A 23,436-nucleotide genomic window follows, 5' to 3' on the forward strand; every position below is an offset into this window, starting at 1 on the left:
TAAGAATCACACTTTCCTCTGCACTCCCTTTGTTGTCCATGGGTGAATTACAGTAATAAGCCTGCAAATATTCTGCCTTGTGATTAAGAACTCTCCTTAATGCACGCTTTACATTTTGGCTTCTATAAAGGTTTAAAGGTGAACAGCATCATAAATTATGCATTTCCTCCTATGCCAGGCCCATAAAAGGTGCTTTCTCTGTTCATTAAAGATATTGCTTCTAAACAGGCAGAGGCTTTTTTTTTTAAGTGATGAAACAAATATTTCCATTATGTTACTGTTATGCTGGAGAGCCAAAACAACTTGAAACTAGGAAACAGCTAGAATCTGTAGTTCCAAAATGTGTAGCAACTGTCAACATATACAGTAAAAATGCTGCTCACTCTTTGTACAGTGAAACAGTTAAACACAGCGACCAGCATGCTGGTCCCCTCCCAGGAGGACAACAGTCTGGCAAAATCCACATCACCTGCAACAGTTGGGGGCTTTCCCCTTCTCTCTCTGTCCCAAGTTACAGATCTGCATGGGGACCAGAGAGATGAAATTCACACTGGAATATCCCCAACTCCTGCATTGGAGCAAGCTGCGTGAGGGATTTTGGGAAAACTGCGCCCGGGCACGTGTCCTTCCTAGTCAACAGCCTGACTGCTGCGCTTACGTTTTGCCACCACCTCCAGCTAACATCCAGTTCTAAGGAATTCTTTTTTTTTCTTTTTTTTTTTCCTTTTACACTCACACATACTGCATCTGCAGAGGCTGGGCTCTTTTTCACAAGGAGCACCACACCCATTTATCCTCTAGCCTTCAGGAGAAAACTGCAGATTTGGCTGGATCCGCCTCTCTCCAACCTCAGGCCAAAGGGACCAAAGCTGGGCACACAGCACACGACTTGAGCCAGGTTTGACCACCCCCAGCTCGACACTTTGGCTGGCGATTGAGGAGGATTCTAGAGACAGACTGGCTGTTATAAGCACCAGAGTTCCAGAGATTCTTTCCAGGGGACAGCCCGCACACCCCGACAACTAAGTGGTAAAGTTGTTTCTTCCTCCTCTACTGCCGTCCCTTTCCTCTCTTCAGCGCACACCACACACACACACCCAGGCACACACACAACCTGGCTTCCTCAACTTACCAGTTTAGACTTGGCGCGTTGCAAAAATTCTTCCATATCGTGGGGGGAGGTTTGGACCAGAGGCACCCGGAAGGGCACAGAAGAAGACCTCTGTCAAGGGGAGAGGAGTGGGCTCTCCGGGTAGTGGCCACCCCGGCTGCAGCGACTTGCTGCTGCCTTCTGCGGCTCGGAGGTGGCTGGAGCTGTGCCTGCCCCCCGACTGTCTCGTCCCAGGGCACACGCTCTACCCCCGCGCTCCGCCTTCCAGCTCGGGGCTCGGACTCTGCCCTATTAAGGAAAGTGGGTGTGCCGCTGGGAGCCCCAGGGCGCGCTCCGCACGCCGGCTGGCAAGCGCCTGCCGGGCCGGAACTCCGGGCCGGGACCGGGGGCGGGTGTGTTGGGGGATGGCGAGGGGCTCCTCCGCCAATCACAGGGCCGTGCTGCGGCCTCCTGACGTGGCGCGCCTAAAGATGCTGCAACCATGGACAGCGCCCAGAAGTGTGAGCCAAGTGCCAGGGGCTGCTGCAGAGGGAGGCTCTGCCGCAGGCACCGCCACTGTCAGCCAGGGAGGTGGGAAGAGGGAGAGAGGGGAAAGAGGGCCCATGGAGAGCCACCACCCTCCCTCCCACCTCGGCCAGCGCCTCCCTGGCTGGCTGGCACGTTACAGAGAGCTCCAGCGGTCACTTAATGAGCTGGCTCTGCTGGCCTGGCCAGGGAATGCACTCAGCTAGATGGGGGGTTGGGGGTGGTGGCTGTTACTGCTGAGCTAATAGCAGTACGACCTTGATGGAAAATAATCAGAAGAGCAGGCTGGGAGATTGTGCTAGGCTGCACGTTTCCTCCTTCGCCTCAAAACATACCCACCCAGCCGCTGGCATCTGCAGTTCACGCAAACTGGGCCCCCTGAAGTTGGCCCTGAGGCTGATGCATAGATACATCCTTCTGCAGTCCCCATCTACTCTTTGACATGTACGCTCAGGAGAAGCTGGGGCAACAGAACCTTCTTGTTGCATAAGGGTCTGCGTTTCCACAAGAGCCTCAGGCAATTTCTATGTGTGTTAAAGTTTAAGTACTGCAATATGTACTTAAACGTATAGCTATGGACCTTATTTTAAACCATGGAGTTTTCTTGTGTGTACTCTCTAGCCTTATCAGATCCCGAGATATTCCACCTCAAGGTTTCTTTTACATCTGGGCCTTTGTACATCTGACTGTAATGCTCTTTTTACCCTCTCCCAACCCACACTGCCTGGCTAACACAGGCTTCAGTTGTCAGCTGAGAGAAGTGGTCTCAACCCTGACTGTACATTAAAATCATATTATAATCACCCAGGGCTTTAAAAATACTGGTCCCCATGCTTTATCACAGACCAATTGAATCAGGATCTCTAGGGGTGGGGTCACAGCTGTAAAAGTGCTCCAAGTGATTCTAATGTGCTGCCCATGTATGATCCTCTGGTTCTCAATGGTTCTCAAACTTTAGCATGTGTCTGAACCACTTAGAGGTCTATTAAAACACAGATTTCTAGGGGCCTATAGGACATCAAGTGTACCAACATTCGCGTCACAGGGGTACAAGAAGGAGAAGAGAGAAAGCTAAGAACTGAAAACCTATTTGAAGAAATTATGATGGAAAACTTTCCTAACCTGCCAAAGGAAATAAATATACGAGCCCAGGAAGTGCTGAGAGTCCCAAACAAAATGAACCCACTTGGTGTGGACCAAGACACATCATAATTAAAATGCGAAAGGTTAAAGACAAAGAAGAAAAAAAAAACAGATTTCTGTGTCTCGTCCCCAGAATTTCAGGATTAATAGATTTGGCTTAATGGAGCTGAGAATTTCCATTTTTAACAGTCTCCCAGTGTTTGCTCATGGTGCTGATCCAGGTACTGCACTTTGAGAATAACTGGCTTAAAAATTATCTTCCTCCACGAAGCATCCCCTGAGGTACTCCTCCCTTTCCACCCCCAGATTGAGTCAGTTGCTCTTTCCATGTTCTCTCATAGCAACCTATATTTTCTACTCTATTATATATTGCCTGATTACTTGTCTCTACCAGGCTGTTAGGTCTATGAAAACAGGGTCTCTGCCCGTCTCATCATTGCTATATCCTCCACACAGTTCATGTCATATATAGATCCTCAATGAATATATTTTAATGAACAAATGTACACATGGAAGGTTTTTTGCACTCTCTCTCTCTGTCTGTGTGTGTGTGTGTGTGTGTGTGAGAGAGAGAGAGAGAGAGAGAGAGAGAGAGAGAGAGAGAGAGAGAGAGAGAGAGAGAGACATTATCCAATTACTTTTTATTCAAGATGATCCAATGGAAAAAAAAATCAGCAGAGTCTAGAGACCTGATTAAAGGAGAGTGATGGGAGCATTAAGCTCCAGTTTGCATTCAGGTGATGAGCTGTGTAGAAGCTGCAGATTCTATCTGCTTTCTTTGCTGACTTAAGTAGTTTAAAACCATCCAGGTAAAACAAGTATTTTGTCATCCTTTAAATCTGTGAAGTGATCACAATTTAAGTAACATTTTATGAGAAAAATCCCAAGAATTCCTTGCCTCTGACTCCATTGCAGAATTTAGTGACAATCACATAATACTGTTTTATTCTTCTAACTTTTGATTTTAAACATTCTGTGAAGGTGTTAGTTATACAGCCTTGAGATTTCTTAACTTTTTTTCTGATGCACTCAGATTCCGACAACTATCACCAACAATGTCCCTGCAAAAGTTTATCAAAACTTACCTCCTCCAGGAAGTCTCCCTGAACTGACCATCTGTACTAGTTTCCTGAGCCTGCTGTAAAAACATTACCATAATCTCAGTGGCTTAAAGCAACATGAATTTATAATCTTCCAGTTCTGTAGGTAAGAAGTCTGACACAAATCTCACCAGGTGAAAATCAAGTTGTCAATGGGGCTGTAATCCTTTCTGGAGACTCTAGGGGATGATTCATTTTTTTGCCTTCTCCAGCTTCTAAAAGTATCCCACATTCTTTGATACATGGTGCCTTCCTCCATCTCCAAAACCAACAATATTGAGTCTTGCTGACTATTGCTCCATCGCCACGTCTCCCTCTGACTCTCCTACCTTCCCCTTCTACTGTTTCAGGACCCTTGTGATTACATGGTCCTACTTAGATAACCAAGGATAATCTCCCCATTCTAAGGTAGGTTGATTAGCAACCTTCATTCCCCTTTGCCATGGAACCTAACATATTTCCATGTTCTGAGGATTAGGATGTGGACATCTTTGGGAAGCCATTATTCTACATACCATACAAGCCACACCCAAATTTAATTGATCCAGCTTTTGATCTTTAATTCCACATCATTCCATAGCAGCCAGAAATCTAGGGCCTTTAATTCCAGATAAAAAATCATCAACACTGGCCGCACAACGGAATCACCTGGGAGGCTGTGACAAATACTGATGCTCCAGCCCATCTCCAGAAATTCTGAATTGAGTTGTCTTTAGGGGCCCAGGCATCAGTATTTTTTGAAATCTCGCCAGGTAATTCTCTGTGTAGTCAGAGTTGAGAATCGCTGCTGATGTTGGATAAATCTGCATTCCCCCAGTCACCTAGATACTGTAGTCCACTTTGACTTGTACTTTCTCTCACTCCTTACAACCATATAGTTCAGTGTCTTCAACCTTTGAAAAGGCCTCCTCCAATTTCCTTTCTTTCAATTCCAAGCACTAGCATTGTAATTCAAGTACTAGCATCTGAACTTAAAGTCTACTCCCCTTCTCAATAGAGCCCTTTGCACTGTCTGCAGAACAATCCCTTTTCCTCTTTTCTTTTAACTCACAGGTTTCTTGACTCCTGGACTCCTCTCATTTGAGACCAGTATCTGAGCTCTCTTTATTAGGTAATTAATTAACTTAAGTAGATTATCTTAAGTAGGCCATTCACAGGCTAAGCAACTTCGGGCAAGTTATACTTGGTTGTTATGGACTGAACATTTGTGTCCCCCCCAAAATCTATAGAGACCCCATGATTGGATTAGTGTCTTTATAAGAATAGAAAGAGACACCAAACCTCTCTCTCTCTCTCCATTGTAAGGATACAGCAAGAAGTGACCCCCTGCAAGCCAGTACGAGGGCCCTCAACAGGAACCAAACGGGACAGCACCTTGGTCATGGACTTCCCAGCCTCCAGAACTGTAAAAAATAACTGTCTGTTGTTTAAGCTGCTCAATTTATGGTATTTTGTTATAGCAGCCTGAGCAGACTAATACAACGGTAGTGCTGGGAAAAGACTTTAGGAACTAATTCCATCCCCTTATCTAACAAAATGAGTACCAAGGCCCAGAGTACTTCAACATCCTGCTTTGGTTAACAGAGCTGCTTAGAAGCAGAGTCAGGACTGGAACTCAGCTCCCTGTCATTTATTCCTTTAGCATTTATGGATCACTGACTATGCTCAGGTGGGCATTCTGCCTGATCTGAGAAGTATAAGGCAAGATCCCTGCCCTCAAGGAGCTCATGATCTAATCACTAGAATACAAAGCGATAAATGCAGTGATAGAAAAAGGCATCTGATATTGTACTAGTTGAGATGGAATATGGTGTCATGATTATAATCTGGATTCTTATCCTTAAATATAGCTACAAATTCTTTGACACGCCTCCCAGTGAGAGGTTGGGTCTATGTTCCCTCTCCTTGAATCTAGTAGAGCTCTGTGACTTCCTGAGTAATAAAAGACAGCAGAAGTGACACTAGGACAGTTTCTGGGACAAGGCCTTAAAAGATTGGCAACTTCCACTTCTTGTCTTTTGAAATATACACTCTTGGAACCTAGCCATCATGGTATGAAGAAGCCCAAGCAGACACATGCAGAAGCCCACGTGGGAAAGAACTAAGAACCCTGGCTAATAGCCAAGTTGCCCACCATATGAATGAACCATCTTGAAAATAGATTCTCTATCCCCAGTTAAGCCACCCTAGTTGATGTTCTATGAAACAGAGTTAAGTTGTCTCTGCCGAGCCCTGCCTAAATTCCTGACCCACAAAATAGTGCAATATAATAAAACGATTGTTAATATAAGCCAATAAATTGCTGAGTATTTTGTAGGTAATTTCTGGATAACATGCAGCGATAGGTAAGTTGGCCATTTATAGACTAGGTAACTTTGGACAAGTTGTACTTTTTAAACGTCACCATCTTCATCTATAAAATAGGAGTAATCCTCTCTCTTAGAATTATTGTGAAAGTTAATGCAATAATACATGCAAAGTGCCCAATTCCTGGTCCATAGCTTCCATTATTTTCATTACAAAGGGTCTGTGAAAGAAAGGAGAAGCTTAATGCAGTAGCTAGAAGTGGAGATAAGGGTCTCTATAAAGAGAACCCAACAAGAGAGGAATCTCTGGGTCACTTGTGGATGGATCAGCAATCACTAAAATGGCGAAATTGTTATATTATAGATATTACACATATAACAGATCATATTATAATTTGGGTCTAACCGACACCAAGCAATCCCTTCTAAGGGTTAAACTCCTTTGGGATTCATACAATGAGACGCCTGTCTCAGAGAAAGGCACTGCGGATGCTCCAGTGAGTGATGTTTCTCTGCAATAACACGGCTGCCTCCACTACTCACTGATGAAATGTAATGTCCTTATCTCAAGGTTTGTATGTTTTATATTCCCAAATTACCACTACCCACCCCCGCTGGGATTTTTTCTTTACACGCTGTCATAGGAACACTGCAGTTCTGCATCTACCTGCAGGGGCTCCGATTGCAGCCCCATGCCAAGGGCATCTGAAGTTTTCCTTATCATGGAGCCAGCTATCCTGGGGCTTACATCAGCATGATATCAGGAAACTTGGATGCACGACCTGCCTGTATGCTTTGGGGCAAGTTCATTGACCTCTCTGTTCATCAATCTCCTCAACTCTGAAATGGAGAAAATAATACCTGCCTTAGTTTCTTTATAAGATTGTCATAAAATGTGAAATGTTAACATTCCTACGTATATTGGAAAATGTTAACAGTGAAAGGGAGTATAATGAGGGAAACTTCTTGTTTGGTTGGGAAAAACAACAAACAGACAAATGCCATTCCTTCAAAAAATGGAATGTAGTTGGAATGGCCTTCCATTCTGGCACATTTCCATCATTCTTCCCTATTGGCCACTCATAGTTCCCACAGGTATGGTCTCCTTGGTGTGGATGTTTGCTGCTTTTAAATTATTTCATGTGACAAAAGATGTTCAAGAGACTGTGTGTCTCACTTGGACTAGACTTAAAAGCATTTCAAGCTTGTTTCAAGGATGAGAGACTGAAGAAGGCCTGACGTGCATTAACTGGTTAGTTAATATATGTTAACTAGTGCCTATCATTTAGCTTTTAAGCAACTATTAAATACCTGCTGTTCACCCCATGGATGGCTACAGACTACCAATTATGAAAATAATATCAAAAGAAATTCACTTTTTTATCATCTCTTTTTGCAAGGATATCCACATTTTTTACAGTAAGCTTTGCAAGACTTAAAAAAAAAAAAAAAAGAGTCCATGCAGCCATAATTCTCTCTGGGTTTCTGTTGAGAAAAAGGAGGGGTGTTACTGGAATCGTCAGGGTTGTACTAGCGAGCTGCATGATCCAGACCACTTGGGAGAGCGTCCTGAGAGTCAAGTGTCCAGGTTTCGAAAAGGGTACATGCCATTGTGTCATTTCTGGGAACCACAGACATCTTGTAGAACAATGAATTTAATTTGGAAGGACAGCAGAGAAGAGGGAAAGTACTCTGGCTCTATGAGTCATCAGTATAATGAGGCAGTGTCCGCGCTTTCAGATGAGCGGCCTGCTGAAACATGAGGGATGATGGTCTTAATGTCGCCACTTCCTCTCAAACTACACTATTCAGGGCAGGTGGTTCAATTTTACACATTCTCTTCCTGTAGAAAGGTATCTCAAATTGCCTTCAAAACAATGGTGTATGTTGCAGACTTATAAATTTTAATGTATGGTCTCATTATGCATTTCCATGAGGCTAGTATTTGACAAGGAGAGTGGGACATTAATAATTTCCAAGTCCTGAGACTCTACCTACATGATCTGTCATCCTTTCAAAACTTTACTAGGTCCAGAACAATGGAGACTACAACTGATCCCATTTTAGAGATAGCGTAACTGAGGCCCAAAATTCTGTATTGCCATGCTCCAAGATTGAAATTCAGACACTGGATTAAAATATCCAACCCCTTTGCACTACAAAGGCTATTGTTTACTGAGTGGTTATTTTATGTGAAACATTGTTTTAATCTTACATTAATAGCGTTTAGTCTTCATAATAAATATATAAAATAGGTACTATTATTATAAAGATGTGCAAACTGAGGTGCAAAGATGAAATTTGCCTAAAATTACCCAAGTAGTAAGTGATCAAGTCAGGATTCCAACTCAGTGCAAGCCCGAGAGCCCAGCTGTTGAACTATTGCACATTATTGCTTGCCCATGGCTGCACACTTAAAAAACGACCCTGGAGACTGGAGAAGAAATAAGTACTCACTCTACTACTTTTTCAATTGTTCTTCCATTACACTTAAGAATGAGCTGGTCATACTCTCACCTACATGGCCCCATGAATGTCACACCGGCTGTGTGCAGATGCGCCAGAAAATTCACCAGGGAGAGGTGACTGCTCCAAAAGCTTAGGGATCGTAAGTCATTGAAACTCCTGCCATAGATTATGGCTCAGCTAAAGAGTTGCTTCTTTCCCACCATATAGTCCTGTGGTAGGAACCTGAAAAAATATCGTTTCACGTAATCCTCAAACCATCTTTACCAAATTAACATTTTGGGCTTTACTTTACAAATTAGAGAGAGAGAGAGAGAACCAGAGAGTTAAGGGGGACTTGCCCAAGATTACATAGCTAGTTAAGTAGCAAAATCAGATGGCTCAGTTCAAATACCGGTTAATCCCAGAATTTTCTGTGTAGGTTTAATTTGTGCTTTGCGAATCTCATTGGAGAAAAAAATGGTCAAGAGAACTGAAAACAGTTAAAACCATCTCATTGATTTACATTTAAAGGGGCAGGAAGTTGACAGCAGGAAAGCCAGAGGACAGGGAAAGAGACAAGAACCAGAGTGCAGGCAACTTTAGAAGAAGATGTATTCAGAATTTAAATGGATAAAAAGTGGGAATATTAGGTAACTACCATCTGTGATGTGTAAAATATTGGAAAAGAGATGTGGGAGAGGGAATTTTCACAGAGTATTCTGTATACCACATATGGACTTTGCCTTTCATGCATATTCATGACATTTCAGTAAAGGTTTAAACTGTTTTCCATGCTTTGGGGGATACTTGACTGGTAGCAACCTAGCCTTTGGTAGATTGCATGAGTCTCTTGTGGAATTTTCCATATCACACAGAAAGAAATAGTTAATCCTGGACCCAAACCCAGACCTGTCTGAGCCCCAAACTCATGTCTCCTTTACCACACAATAGTGACTTCTAAATACACAAGCAAACGAAATAGCCATAGTTTTCTCTGGCTCACACCATTTTTGAAGATTCCAATTGCTACTTCTACCACATACTGCGGTTTGGGCTAGAGTCAAATGTAGTTTTCAGAAACTTAATTCTGTAAACTTGGCAAAGGGAAAAAAATAAAACAATTGAAATAATATTAGAAGAAGAAAGCTAATCATCCTAGGATGCACTCCATTCATCTGCATTTTGTGATTTCTTGTTATGTCTGAACCATTTATTCAGACATAGAGAAGAACCACATGAATGTACTTTATAGATGTTTTAAGGAGTTTTCTAGCGCAATTTTGACTCTACTGGATTGTAATCTTAGTGACTGATTTCACAACATGCAACTCCACTAAATGTCAAACACAATGCAGCATGCAAACAGGGACAACAGATCCCAATAATGCACTTGAGAAGAAGGTAGCGTACTGTGTTCCTGGAACATAGTAAGTGCTCAATAAACGTTTGTTAAGTGGATGAAGAACAAATAAATTATCAACTATCCTTTCAGACTACCCATCCTATACAATGGAAATTACTTCTCCTTTCCCCATCTTCAGCCCTTTTCCCAATTCCAATGTAGTAGTATCTTGATGCTTCCTTTAAATTTTTTCCTTTTTACCATCCCTTCCAGTCAAAATTTATTATCCTGGGTCCCTTTTGTTAGGACATCCCTTGGTATAATGGCTTGAATAGTAGCCCCTTCCAAAAGTATATGTCCATGTTCTCACCCCCGGAACCTATAAATATGAACATATTTGGGAAAAGTATCTTTGTAGATGTAATTAAGTTAAGGACCTTGAGATGAGATCATCCTGGATTTAGGATAGGCCCTAAATCTAATGTCAAATGTCCTTCTAAAAGAAAGACAGAAGGATATTTGAGACAGAGAGACAGCGAAGAGAAGGTAATGTGAACATGAAGGCAGAGATTGGAGTGATGTGTATATAAGTCAAGGAACAACAAAGATTTTTGGCAGTCCTCAGAAGCTAGGAGAGAGGAAAGAAACAAATTCTCCCTTAGGGCCTCCAGAAGGAACCAACCCTGCTGACACCTTGGTTTTAAACTTCTGGCCTCCAGAATTGAGACAAAATAAATTTCTGTTGTTTTAAGCTACCAACTTTGTAGTAATTTTTACAGCAGCCCTAGGAAACTGATACATTTGGCATTGCATTGTCTACCTCAGTCCAATCTTAATAAACAATTTATATTATAATACTTGTAACAAAGGAATGCTGGAGATAAAAACCTATAAAGAGGAATTCTCCATCTCAAGTAGCAAACATTTCAAAAGTGTTGGTGGAAAAGATATTCTGGAGGTGTGGTGGTAATTTCAGATGCACCCTCCAATTTATATTAGGTGGGCGACTGTCATTGACACTTATGAGAAAAGAGAGCAGTTCGAGACTACACAATCTGAAATGATCCATAGGTGATCAGTATGAAGGGCAACTCAGAATTTGATCTTACTTCATATTCATGTTACTTAATAAAAGATACATATTTTATAGATGAGTTTAAGATAATTCGAATTCTCCCAATGACTTCGAAACAACATTTGATGTATGTGTGTAGGTGAATTATAGCCTTTACAATCATGGGGCATAGCATTCGTCAATGGCATAATCTCATAACAGCCTCTTACATAATTGCTGCACTCTTCCAGTGAGAACCAAATTATAACATGCATAAATATGACATCTTCGCATCATGTTCTCATATAGCACTCTGTGGAAGCTAGACAAACTCTTCTTTCAAAGGAGTTTAGTTTCTGTTGGTGAGGCTATTTTGATTCTACTGTATTTGCTATGCAGGTGAATTGGTTTCATAAAATCATTGAACTTAGGGAGTCACAAATTCAATCTAACCCTCCAACATCCCCATTCTACTGATGAGAAAACTGAGACTTATCTAAGAGCAAACAGTTAGCTACAGGTAAAGTGGCTACTCCTATGCTCTTATTGAGTGGAAAACTTCCCTTCCATGTGGGAATTCCTTGAATAGTTCCTTGTAGGTCCTTGTAGGAAAGATCTAGAAGAAGTGGTGAGAAAAAATGGAGCACCAATGTAGCTGGCTAAATCAGCAAATAGCCTGCAGAGTAGAAATGTGATAGAGGAAGACACCAGATTTCTTGCATAGCCCAGTGTCAAAGTAGGACCTAGAATTCTGGGGATCTTCACTCCCAAGTTAGTACTGTTTTCATTATGGCAGGTTACCTCCACTTCATTTATAATTTCTCATAGAATTATAGCTTCTTAGAGCTGGATTACTCAGTGGCCCCAACTTTTATTCCACTATAGCACAAGTGATACAATCCCATTAATAGAAGGGTTTACTAGCTACCAAGGCAGGGGATAAGCGTCAAGGTCTGGAAGAACCCTACCTGTTGGCTTAAATGGAATGTATGGGATGATTGTGGAAAGTTAGATAAAGACCTCCTGGAGATTCTGATCACCTCTCCCCTTTCCTTTCTATGAGTCACCAAGTTTGATGTTCCTTGCAAATCAACAATATGTGCCAAAGCAATTATTTAAAAGGTTTTTATAAATAACAATTTTCCAAAGTACAGACACCCTTTGGAGTTATGATACAATTATGCTGAATCTCTGCAAAATTTGGCTGTCCTTAGCGGACCACTCTGGTTGAGTACAAAATATATCTAAATATACCCCATTGTTTTCAATCTCTAAACAAGCTATGAAAAGAAAGGCCAGAGGTAACAACATGTATTGCAAATTATTAATATTAGAATATACAAATTACAATTGGAATTATTACTGTTTTAAGCATTAATGTGGACTTTGAGATGAAAATAATGGGTCTTCCTAAACTGGTAGGACTAAAGATTTGTATATACTTTCCAGTAGTGTAGTAAATGTTTAACAATCAGCTCTCCAGAAGAAGGGGTAGGGAAGCTCTGATCTGGAGCATTTGTTGATTTCCATGGTGTAAATACTTCCACTGTGGCCAATTTCAAGATACCAACATGACATCAATGAACATGAAGTTGGGAAGAAACGAAGACAACTGACTTTCACGAGGTGCTACAAGCTGGCTCCAGCCACTGACCTTTTCTAAAAATACATATGAAAAGTGTTTACAGTGTGCCTACCATCTGATTTAGACAATCTACTCTTAGGAATGTAGTCTCAAAAACAGTCAAAGAAGCTTGCTGAATTGAAGCCCTACAACTACACACATACAGAAGAAGCCACCTCAAGACTGGTAGGAGGAATAAATAAATAAATGAATAAATAAATAAATAAATAAATAAATACTGGTAGGAGGGACAGAGACACAGAACAGGCTGGACCCACACCTGCATGTGACCATTAAAAATCAGGAAAGATATCTCAGCTGTGGAAGTACCCCCTGAGGAGCTAAGGGTCCCAGCACCATACCAGGCTCCACAGCCCAGGGTGTCAGTGCTAGGGAGAAAACTCCCCATAAATTCTGGTTGTAAAAAGCAGCAGAGATTGTGGCTGAATGAGACAAAGCGTGGCTGGAGTCCCAAGTTCTCCTCTTAAAGGAACAATGCACAGACTTACTTGCTAATAGACTCACTCGCTTTGAGCTCCAGCACTGGGGCAGTGGCTCGAAAGGTGCCAGGGACATACGGGAAGGAACTAAATTGTGTGGCTTCAGATCGAGAGCTGGAGGGTCAGCTTTCTCCTGGATGGAGGAGTAGGAGGAAGGATTGTTTCTTTTTTGAGCCCTCCCCACTCCCTGTATGCAGACACAGGCAGACGCCATATCTGAGTCTCCATCAAACCTTTTGTCTGCCCCACCCTAGTGATTCCCTCAAACCCCGCCCCACCCAACTTTTGGCACACCAAGCAGCTTCAAGTAGCTTTTCCATACACACAACCTGTCTTAGCTCATGCTTCGGACTTTCATAAAGTCTCTCAAAGGTTCACAAAATCCACACAAGTAGTATATGGCTTTGGCATGTCCCATACCTCTGACTGAGCAGCCCTAAGCCTAGCACTAGCAACAGCCAGCCTCAGTTCCCAGATTGGCTTCTTGATGCACCTCTAACCCACTGTGGGTGGCAGCCATCTGTGGATTGCTGCATGGCTCATGCCAGGTGAACCCAGGCAGAACTCACAGGCTTTGGCTAAACATGGCCAGCAGTGGGCTTCCTCCCAGGAGGCCGCAGGACTGGCACATCTGATGCCCAGCTTCATAAAAAGATGGAGCATCATCCAACTGCCACCAAGGACGACACACCCAAAGAGCAGACAGGGCAGTCACTAGAGCCCTGCAAAGTGAACCATGCTCTATAAGGTCAGCCCTTGTACCACATCTCTTTCACTCTAGTCATAGAGAGTCCTCACAACCAATCAGGCTGAGGCTCAATACCTCCCATTGATGTGCAATTAGCAACCAAGGCTCAACTACAACAGGAGGGTACACACAACCCACACAAGTGACACACCTGGAGCACCCAGCTCTGGTGACAGGAAGACTGCACCCCCTGGTCCCACAGGACACCTACTACACAAGGCCACCCTACTAAGAGTGGGAGGTATAGCAGCCATACCTATACATAGAAACAAACACAGGGAGGCAGCCAAAATGGGGAGACAAAGAAACATACCCCAAATAAAAGAATAGAATAAAGCTCCATAAAAAGAACTAAACAAAATGGAGACAAACAATGTACCAGATGCAGAGATCCAAACACTGGTTATAAGGATGTTTAATGATCTCAGGGAGAACTTCAAAAAAAGAAATAGGAAACATAAAAATAGAGATAGAAAACATTTAAAAAGAACCAGTCAGAAATAAAGACTATAATAACTGAAATGCATAATACATTAGAGGGAATTAACAGTAGATTAGATGAAGCAGAGGATCAAATCAGTGGTTTAGAAGATAAGGAGGTAGAAAACACCCAATCAAAACAGCAAAAAGAAAAAAGAATCCAAAATAATGAGCACAGTTTAAGGGCTTCTGGGACAATATTCTCATTACAGGGGTACCAGAAGGAGAAGAGAGAGAGCAAGGAATTGATAACCTATTTGAAATAATGACAGAAAATTTCACTAACTTGGCAAAGGAAATAGATATACAAGCTCAGGAAATGCAGCGATTCCGAAACAAGATGAACCCAAAGAGGCCCACACCAAGGTACTTCATAAGTAAAATACCAAAGGTTAAAGACAAGGAGGAAATCTTAAAAGCAGGAAGAGAAAAACAGTCAGCTACCTACAGGGGAGCTCCCATAAGATTGTCAGCTGATTTCTCAACCGAAGCTTTGCAGGCAAGAAGGAATTGGCAGGAAATATTCAAAGTGATAAAAAGCATGGACTTACAACCAAAATTACGCTACCCAGCAAAGCTCTCATTTAGAATTGAGGGACAGGTAAAAAGCTTCCCAGACAAGAAAACACTAAAGGATTTTATCACCACCAAACCAGTATGACAAGAAATCTAAGAGGGACTTCTTTAAGAAGAAAAAGTAGCAGAAAAAACAGTAAAAAATGTGAATAATAAACTTGCAATAACTACATATCTATCAACAATTACTTAAGTGTAAGTGGATTAAATGCTCCAATCAAAAGATAGAGTGACTGAATGGATAAGAAAACAAGTCCCTTACATATGCTGTCTACAAGGGACTCACTTCAGATCGAAATGGAACAAAGACTGAAAGTAAAGGGACAGGGAAAAGATATTTCATGAAATTGAAAACAAAACAAAGCTGAGGTAGCAATACTTTTACCAGACAAAATAGACTTTAAAACAAAGGTTATAACAAGAGACAAAGAAGGACCTAGTAATCCCACTTCTTGGTATTTACCCAAAGAAACCCAAAAGGCTACTTGGAGGTGACCTGTGCATCCATATGTTCATTGCAGCATTGTTTACAATGGCCAAGATATGGAGGCAACCTGGGTGTCCGTCGATGGATAAATGAAAAAAGAGTAGGTGGTACATATATACAATGAAATATTCCTCGACCATGGATGGGAATGGGTCCTTGCCATCTGTGGCAGCACGGATGGACCTGGAGGGTACTGTGCTGAGTGGAGTACCTCAGACAGAGAAAAACAGATGCAATGTGATTTCGCTTATATGTGAATCTGAAGAACAAAATAAACAAACAAAACAGAAACAAACTCATAGATACAGAGAACATTTTGATGGTTGCTAGATAAGAGGGGGGTTGGGGATGAATGAGAAAGGAGAAGGGATTAAGAAATGTAAATTTATTGTAACACAAGTAATCATGAGGATGTAGGGTACAGCATAAGGAATATTATCAATAATATTATAATAACTATGTATGGTGTCAGATGGGTACTAGATTTATCAGGGTGATATATGGGAGGGGAGTTGGGAGGCAGGGTGAAAAAGGTTAAGGGATTATGAAATACAAATTGGTAGTCTGAAAATAATAATGGGGATATAAAGTAAAGTATAGAGAATATAGTCAGTAATATGGTAATAACTATGTATAGTGCCACGTGGGTACTAGACTAGTCAGGGGGATCACTTCTTAAATTATATAAATGTCTTAGCACTATGCTGTACACCTGAAATTAATATAAAACAATACCGAATGTCAAAATAAATATTTTTTAAAACTCAAAGAAGTGTTAAAAGATGTAGATATATGTAGGAATATTTGCCACAAGTTTGCTTATAATATCATAAATTTGAAAAAACTCATTGCTCATAAATAAAGAATTGATTAAACAAGTTACTTGTAGCTGTAAGGTAAAATAAGGTCATCAAAATATATGTTTATATATAAATACATATGACTTGGGAAGACAATGTTATAATGTTACAGGAAAAAAATCATGTTAGAAAAGTAGTAAATATAATACAGTCTTGCTTTTTTTAAAAAAAATGTGTGTTTGTCAAAAAGTTATCATCTACTTAAAGACAATGGAATTAACAATTCCCTGTAAGAAAATTGAGACCAGGAGGTAAGCCCATTAAATTCCAGTCTACACTATTAACCCTGTATATGTAAGGAGAACCCCTACCGACAAAGAAAGAAGTGCACCTGTGAATTTTGGGATGCGCTCATCACTGTCAGGTTTTCGACCCTCCAGTTAAGAAATTCTGAGGGCATCAGAGCCTCCAGAATTCTTAGTGTTGCTTGAGTCATATGTATTCTTAGACCCCAACATTTCTGAAATTAAGTACTGGCTCTGCCATATAACAGCTGGGCTAGTTTATATTGTTGTTGTTAATTTTTTTAATTAATAGACTTTTATTTCTTAGAGCAAATTAGGTTTACAAAAAACTTGAACAGAAAATAGAGTTCTCATATACACCCTCCCCTGCCCCAGAGTGTCCCCTATAATCAACATCTTGCATTCGTTGTAGTATATTTGTTACAATTGATGAACCAACGCTGATAAATTAATGAATTCATAATTTACATAGGGTTTGCTCTTTGTGTTATACAACTCTATGGGTTTTCCCAAATGCATAATGTCATATATCCATCATTATGGTACACAGAATAGTTTTACTACCCTAAAATTCCCTTGTTCCACCTATTCATCCCTCCCTCCTTCCCTCTTTCTCCTCAACCCAAACACTGTCAACCACTAATTTTTTAACTGTCTCTATAATTTTGCCATTTCCAGATGTTATATAGTTGGAATCATACCTTTTCAGACTGACTTCTTTCTTTTAGCAATATGTATTTGTAGGGAAGATGTTGAGGAAAATTTTTCTTCATTGATTGATGTGAACTTTTGTCAGTTTGCTTTTTGTTCCCTCACATGAGAGACTGCATGTGAGGTGATGATTAGCTTTTTGAAAATTATTCATGTTGTTTACAGTTTTATCAAGTGTACTAGAATATTACTCATATGCGGGTGGCAATAATGATCTATTGCCAATGAACACAAATTTTGAGGCCAAATTGTAGGGTAGATGTTGAGGAAAATTTGCCTTCATTGGTTGATGTGAGCTTTTGTCTATTAGCTTTCATCTGTTCCTGCATGTGAGGTGATTTCTGTGCTGTGATCAGGGGTTGAGTGGATTTCCCCTTTGGTCTCATTCTCCTGAGCAGGGGAGATATGGGATGAGGTTGCTTTCTGTATAAGATGAGGTTGTTTTCTTGTCTGTGATGTGAGGTGATGGTTAGCTTAGGGTTAAAATACTTTTTAATCAGGCGTTGAGAAAATTCCCTTTTTGTTCTGTCTGTTTCACCCACATCAATAGATAAAGTGAAGAAGTTGCTAAGTTATATCAGGATGACGTGATAGGCACATCGCCAGGCCTTGTTTCTTATCCAGATGAATTGGCCCTTCGGCCAGATGGGCAGCATTCATATCAGTAACTGCCGGACCCTCTCGGAACTGGCCATTCCCAGAGGGGGAGGCAGGAACAAGAAACTTGGATCTAAGCTACATCTGAGAACATATATAAGACAGACCTCAGTTGACAGTATAATTATTATTAATTTTTCGTCATTTGGTCATTTGTCACTGGTGATTCTTCATCATTCTAACATTTTGAAGACTTCCAGCAACATGCAGCTTGCAACACCAGGGGATGTCCTGACTCCCAGCTGTGGACCTGGTGAGGTCTGTCTGGTTCCCAATCTCTCCAGTGTTGTTGCACACAGTTAGCCTTCTTGAGAACTGGTTGACATTTTAAAAGCTTGTATTCAGCTTGCAGCTTACAACATCAGAAGACGTCTTGACTTACAACAACAACAACAGCAACAGCAACAACATTCTTGAGAACTTGTTAACATCTTGAAAACTATATGCAGCTTGCAGCTTACAACATCAGAAGACGCCTTGACTTCTAACAATAACCACCACCACAACGCCAACAGCAGCAGCATTCTGGGAAATAGCAAGCAGCGGCGTGGGAGACGCCTGAGTTTCTCTCAGCTACAGACCTGGCAAGGTTTTGATTTATGACTTTTCCAGTGCTGTTTTGTTCCAGTTTGGTGAGCTTTTGGCATCTTCTGGAATCGTTACTATTCTATAAAGCTTATTACTGCTTTTGAATACTCCTTACTGATGTTATTTGTGTATTTAACCGAGTGATTTTTGACCAATAGTAAACATGTTGAGGTCTCTTAAACTTATATGTATGTGTACTCCTTTGACATGACATTGTTATCAATGTATATAGTTTAGTCTTCACCACCTCTACTTTGTCACTAGCACATTCTATTGAATTGCCTTTGTCTTTTGCTATTACAAATTGCTAAATAAATTGATTAGATATTCAATAAATTAATTAGCCCCATTCTAGCATGTGCTCCTCCTCTCTCTCTCTCTTTTCCCTGCTCGTCATTACAGTATTCAAGCTTCCTCTATGTGTTTTCATGGTTTGAGAGCTTATTTCTTTTTGTCACTAAATGGTGGGTTAGTTTTTTGAAATTCTTCAAATCTCCTTTTCTCATCTCTAATAAAAATAATAGCACTCACTTTGAAGGGTTGCTGTAAATGTTTGATGAGATGAGATTTTTATATATATATCTATATAGGTATATAGATATATCTATATAGATATATGTATATAAAGTCTCTGGCATATAGAAGATATTCAATAAACATCGGTTCCCTCCCTCAACAATATGGATAATGGCAATGCGGCAGGCTGAATAATGGCCCCCCAATGATGTCAACATCCTATTCCCTGTGAATAAGTTATCTTACCTGGAAAAAGGGATCCCACAGATGTTGTGGGGACAGAGCCAGGAGTGCAGTTTCCAGGCTCTTGGCCTCACGTGGAAAGGTGCTGGCTCAGGTAGTAAATGGCCATCAACTGTGATTGGATGGCCATCAGCTGTGGCTAGTTGGCTGTCAGCTGTAACCAGTGAGCCATTGGCCACTAATATAACTGCCATGGCTACGCTAGCAGAAAAATGGGGGCTAGCAAGAAGATGGTGGCTGAGCTAGCAAGAGTGGATTGCAGTTAGCAAGTGAGGTTGGATGCCAGACAGACATGGACGGCAGGTTGCAGATAGTGTGGCTCCTGCTTCCTGAGTCTCCAACCCAGCCACCAGCTAGAATATAGTGGTATGACTGCCCTATCTTTGGCTCTGTGGGTGTTCCTTTTTGGCCTCACCATATCCTGCATTCTTATGTGGGGAGCGGGAGCTGAGACCCCGCATGCCACCCTGCACGACAGATGTGTTTAAAGATCTTAAGATAGGAGATTATCCTGGATTATCTGGGGGGCCCAATGCAAACACAAGAGTCCCTATGAAAAAGGAGATATAAAGGTTAGATTCAAAGAAGGTTATATGGCAATAGAAACAGAAATCTGAGTGATGTAGTCCTGAGCTAATGAATGTGAACAGCCTCTAGAAGCTGGGAAAGGCAAGGAATAAATTGATTCTGCCCTGGAGCCCCCAGAAGGAACACAGCTCTATGAATACTTTGACTTTAGACCTTAAACCCATATCAGACTGCTGACCTCCAGACTACAAGATAATAAATGTGTATTGTTTTAAGCCACTGAATTTGTTGTAATTTGTTAAAGCAGCAGTAGGAAATGAATAACGTGATTAGCCTCAACAGTTTTTCACCTCCTTCCAATGTGCCTTCCTACATGTAGAGGCTAGAAATCTGAAAACTACATTTCCCAGAATCTCTTGCTGCTAGGGTTCTAGTAGGGTTCCCTCATAAGAACTTGTGCAAATTTTGGAAGTGCTACAGAGGTCATTTTCCTGCTGCTTTTAGCTGAATTTCACTGGAAAGTAAGGTTGCGGAGAAGGATTTCTGCAGCAGCATCCACTGGGATCTCTCAAGTCCCAGTTTCGTGGTAGTCCTTAGCAGAGGAGGCAACAGCAGATTCCTGATCCAGCAGCAGCCTACTGACTCCCCACCTTCACGTAAGAGGTACTCGCTCCCCTAGTTGCTAAGTTCTGCACTGTCCTGGGAGTCATTCCTAAAGGCCATCCTAGCTCCATCGGCATTTCCACTGATTTCATACCAGCTAATTCTCTGCATTAAATCACTTTCTGCTTAAAATGACTACAGGTGTTTCTCTTTGCTGCAGCTGAAACTCGGGTGATATAACCTCTATTCTTACTATTCCAGGGGAGGCAGAAGTTCTCAGATGGGAATGCTGGATGTTCTGAGATACTGTACATCCCCCGCTAGGCAGCTCTAAGAAATCTACCACCCTATGGTCCCATGACCAACCAACATTTCCCTCCTATCGTTTATTCGCCTTTCTTTAACCAGACATTCTCAATTATGACTTTTCCTCTTAAATTGGATTATATGTGATTATAATTTGGTGCATCCAGGAAGTAAGGATTCCTTTAAAAAAATTTAAAGACATTACATAAGGTAATATCTCCCAGCCTTATGAAAATAGTTTTTAAATTACCACACTAAAGGAGAAATATGTGATTGACATTCTGCTCTCATGAAGAGATGAATTTTAAAAAGGTTAAAAAAGCTTTCAGTAATTTTTTTATATTTATTTAGATCTTCAATTCTGAAAGATACTCCTTTTTTGCATGATTTTTCAACCACGTGAATGCTTCTAAAAATGCATGTCAACCACAACTGTCAACAGAGTCTTCCAGATTTCCTAGAGATCATTTTGAATTTTAATATATATAATATATAATATAATCAATATATAATATATATATATATGTATTTAATCTTATACTAAAGAAAACGTGGCATGTTATAACTTCCAAGTATGCATCAGGAGAATAAGTGCTAGGGAAATAATGGTCACTGGAATTATTAAATTTAGATCAACTGTTTCATGGACTATGTCCCTTAAAACTTCAGATCTTTCTAAGGCTACCTCCTGGACTGGGTTTCCTCAGTAGTGTTCTACTCCTCTGTTTCTGAAGGGCTTAGAACAGGACTCAGCAAAATTTTTCTAAACAGAGCCAGTTAGTAAAAGTTTTAGGCTTTGTGGGCCATATGCTTTCTGTCACTACTTAATTTCACCCTTGCAGCACAAAAGCAGACAATGCATAACAAATGAGCTTAGCTGTGTTTCAATAAAACTTTATTTGTAGACACTGAAATTTGAGTTTTGTATAAGTTTCACATGTCTGCCTTTTAATCAACCATTTAAAAATATTACACCATTCTTAAAGACTCTTAAGCTGTACAAAATCAGGCAGCATGCCGGATTTGGCCTGCAGGCCAGTTTGCCAACCCTTGTTGCAAACCTGGCTATGCCCACTGCAACTCCTCTAAAATTTTCACCATGCTAAAGATTTGGTGACACAGCCATGATGGGATGTTGCCTCTCAAAGTCCAATGTTTCCTGGAAGAGAAGGAATGATTTCTCTTTGTCTTCTCTACCTAGCACTCAGATCTTCATAGTCTAGCTGCCACTTAACCTTCTAGCTCCATCTCTTCCTCTTTCTACCTGCAAACTGGCTTCCACATGCCATATAACCTGCCTTTAGTCACATCTGACTGCTTGCCTTTCCCTAAATAAGTCAAGAAGCTATACATCTCCACAGCTTTGTTCATGCTGTCCCCTCCGACTAGAATAACCTCCTCACATCTCTACCTCATGGTTCCGGCTTATCCCTCAAGACCCAGTTCAATGATCCTTATTCTTTCCCCAGAAAAGTGAGGTGAGGACAATGAATGGCACATGGTCAACATGCACAGAACTGGGTAAATGAAGGCACAGACCCAGGTGGGGTGTCCTGGCTAATGAAAAGGGGCTTTAGACAGGTACGGCAGAGTGTAAGGTGCTCCATCCACAAAGTGACGATGACAGAAATGGAAGGTAAGGAGAGAGTACTGAAACACACAGCTTACTTCTCAGTACTGCCAAAGCCTACTCTGTCCCGAGGGATGGGAGTAGTTTGTCTCAATGAGCAGAATGGTTCTGTGATGCTGAACTCCGGGGCGTGTGCTACTGAGGCAGCTGGCACCAGTTCAGACTCGCCTTCTCCTTAGCACCTGCTTAGGTGACACCACTGGAATGTCATGGGAACTCGTATAGGGCTGGTCTTTAACATTTTAATAAAAAATCCCAATCTCTTTTTCTTTTCTTTTTTTAAAGCTAAAATAAATGTTGAGTCTATAAAAAACTTATTCATAATCAATGACTCTCAATAAGGTGAAAGAAATGGAAAGATTAATTTTTAGGAAGGACAGTAAAAGGGAAAATTGCAAATAAATGAAGGTGTTGTCATCTTTTTTAATTTTGTAAAGATAAAAATGGCAATATGATGTAATCATGAAAGAGTAGTGAGTCACTGCTGTTATGTCAATATGAACCATCTTTATTTGATTATTTTCTAATTTAAAAAGCAAAATTTTATGATCTAAAGTTTTAAGTGGACTAGACGATTTCAGATTCTAACACCAAACAGATATCAAACCTTTTATTTTTAACTAAATTTTACTAACATTTCCTAAAAACGAAGACTGACTAGAACCCAGCTTTGCTAACAATGTTCCAACTCTGCTCTCCATATCTCAATTTCACTCATATTTTCTGTACAAAATATACCAGCTGCTTGTTTCTTGCATTTTTCTGTTATGAATTCCTGAAGATTATTCTAAGATAATGAGGCAATTGCAGAAAGTTTTGCATTTATTTTCTGCTTTGATAACATTGTAGTTTGCACTCACAAAAATTTTCAGCCAAGAATTTCTGATGTAAATCTAACAGTTTAGCCATTAATGATCATTAGTGTCACATCTAAGAAACAATCTGGTTGTTGTTATTTATTAAAAACAATCAAAATGTGCCATTATGGTCCTAATTACAATATTTACTCAGATGGCCTTATTTATTCACAAGAAAAAATAATGCCAGACAGCTGCTAGAACTTCTACACTAGACATGTGAGAAACATGAAGTCCCAGTATGGTAG

At 40.8% G+C, this 23,436-nt stretch overlaps 1 protein-coding gene across 9 annotated transcripts in view; it reads right to left on the bottom strand.

Moving 5' to 3' along the window:
• The window catches only part of PRUNE2 (prune homolog 2 with BCH domain), a 227,602-nt gene extending 226,290 nt beyond the window's left edge, over positions 1-1,312 (bottom strand). For all 9 annotated transcript variants that reach the window (XM_033123649.1, XM_033123644.1, XM_033123652.1 and 6 more), the window contains exon 1: positions 1,133-1,312. In XM_033123649.1, coding sequence (XP_032979540.1) covers positions 1,133-1,168 — 36 coding nt within the window. In that variant the 5' untranslated portion in view covers positions 1,169-1,312. The remainder of the gene's footprint in view (positions 1-1,132) is intronic.
• Between the last annotated feature and the right edge of the window lie 22,124 nt (positions 1,313-23,436).

The sequence above is a fragment of the Rhinolophus ferrumequinum genome, chromosome 12 (assembly GCF_004115265.2).
Source record: "Rhinolophus ferrumequinum isolate MPI-CBG mRhiFer1 chromosome 12, mRhiFer1_v1.p, whole genome shotgun sequence".
NCBI classification, from domain to species: domain Eukaryota; kingdom Metazoa; phylum Chordata; class Mammalia; order Chiroptera; family Rhinolophidae; genus Rhinolophus; species Rhinolophus ferrumequinum.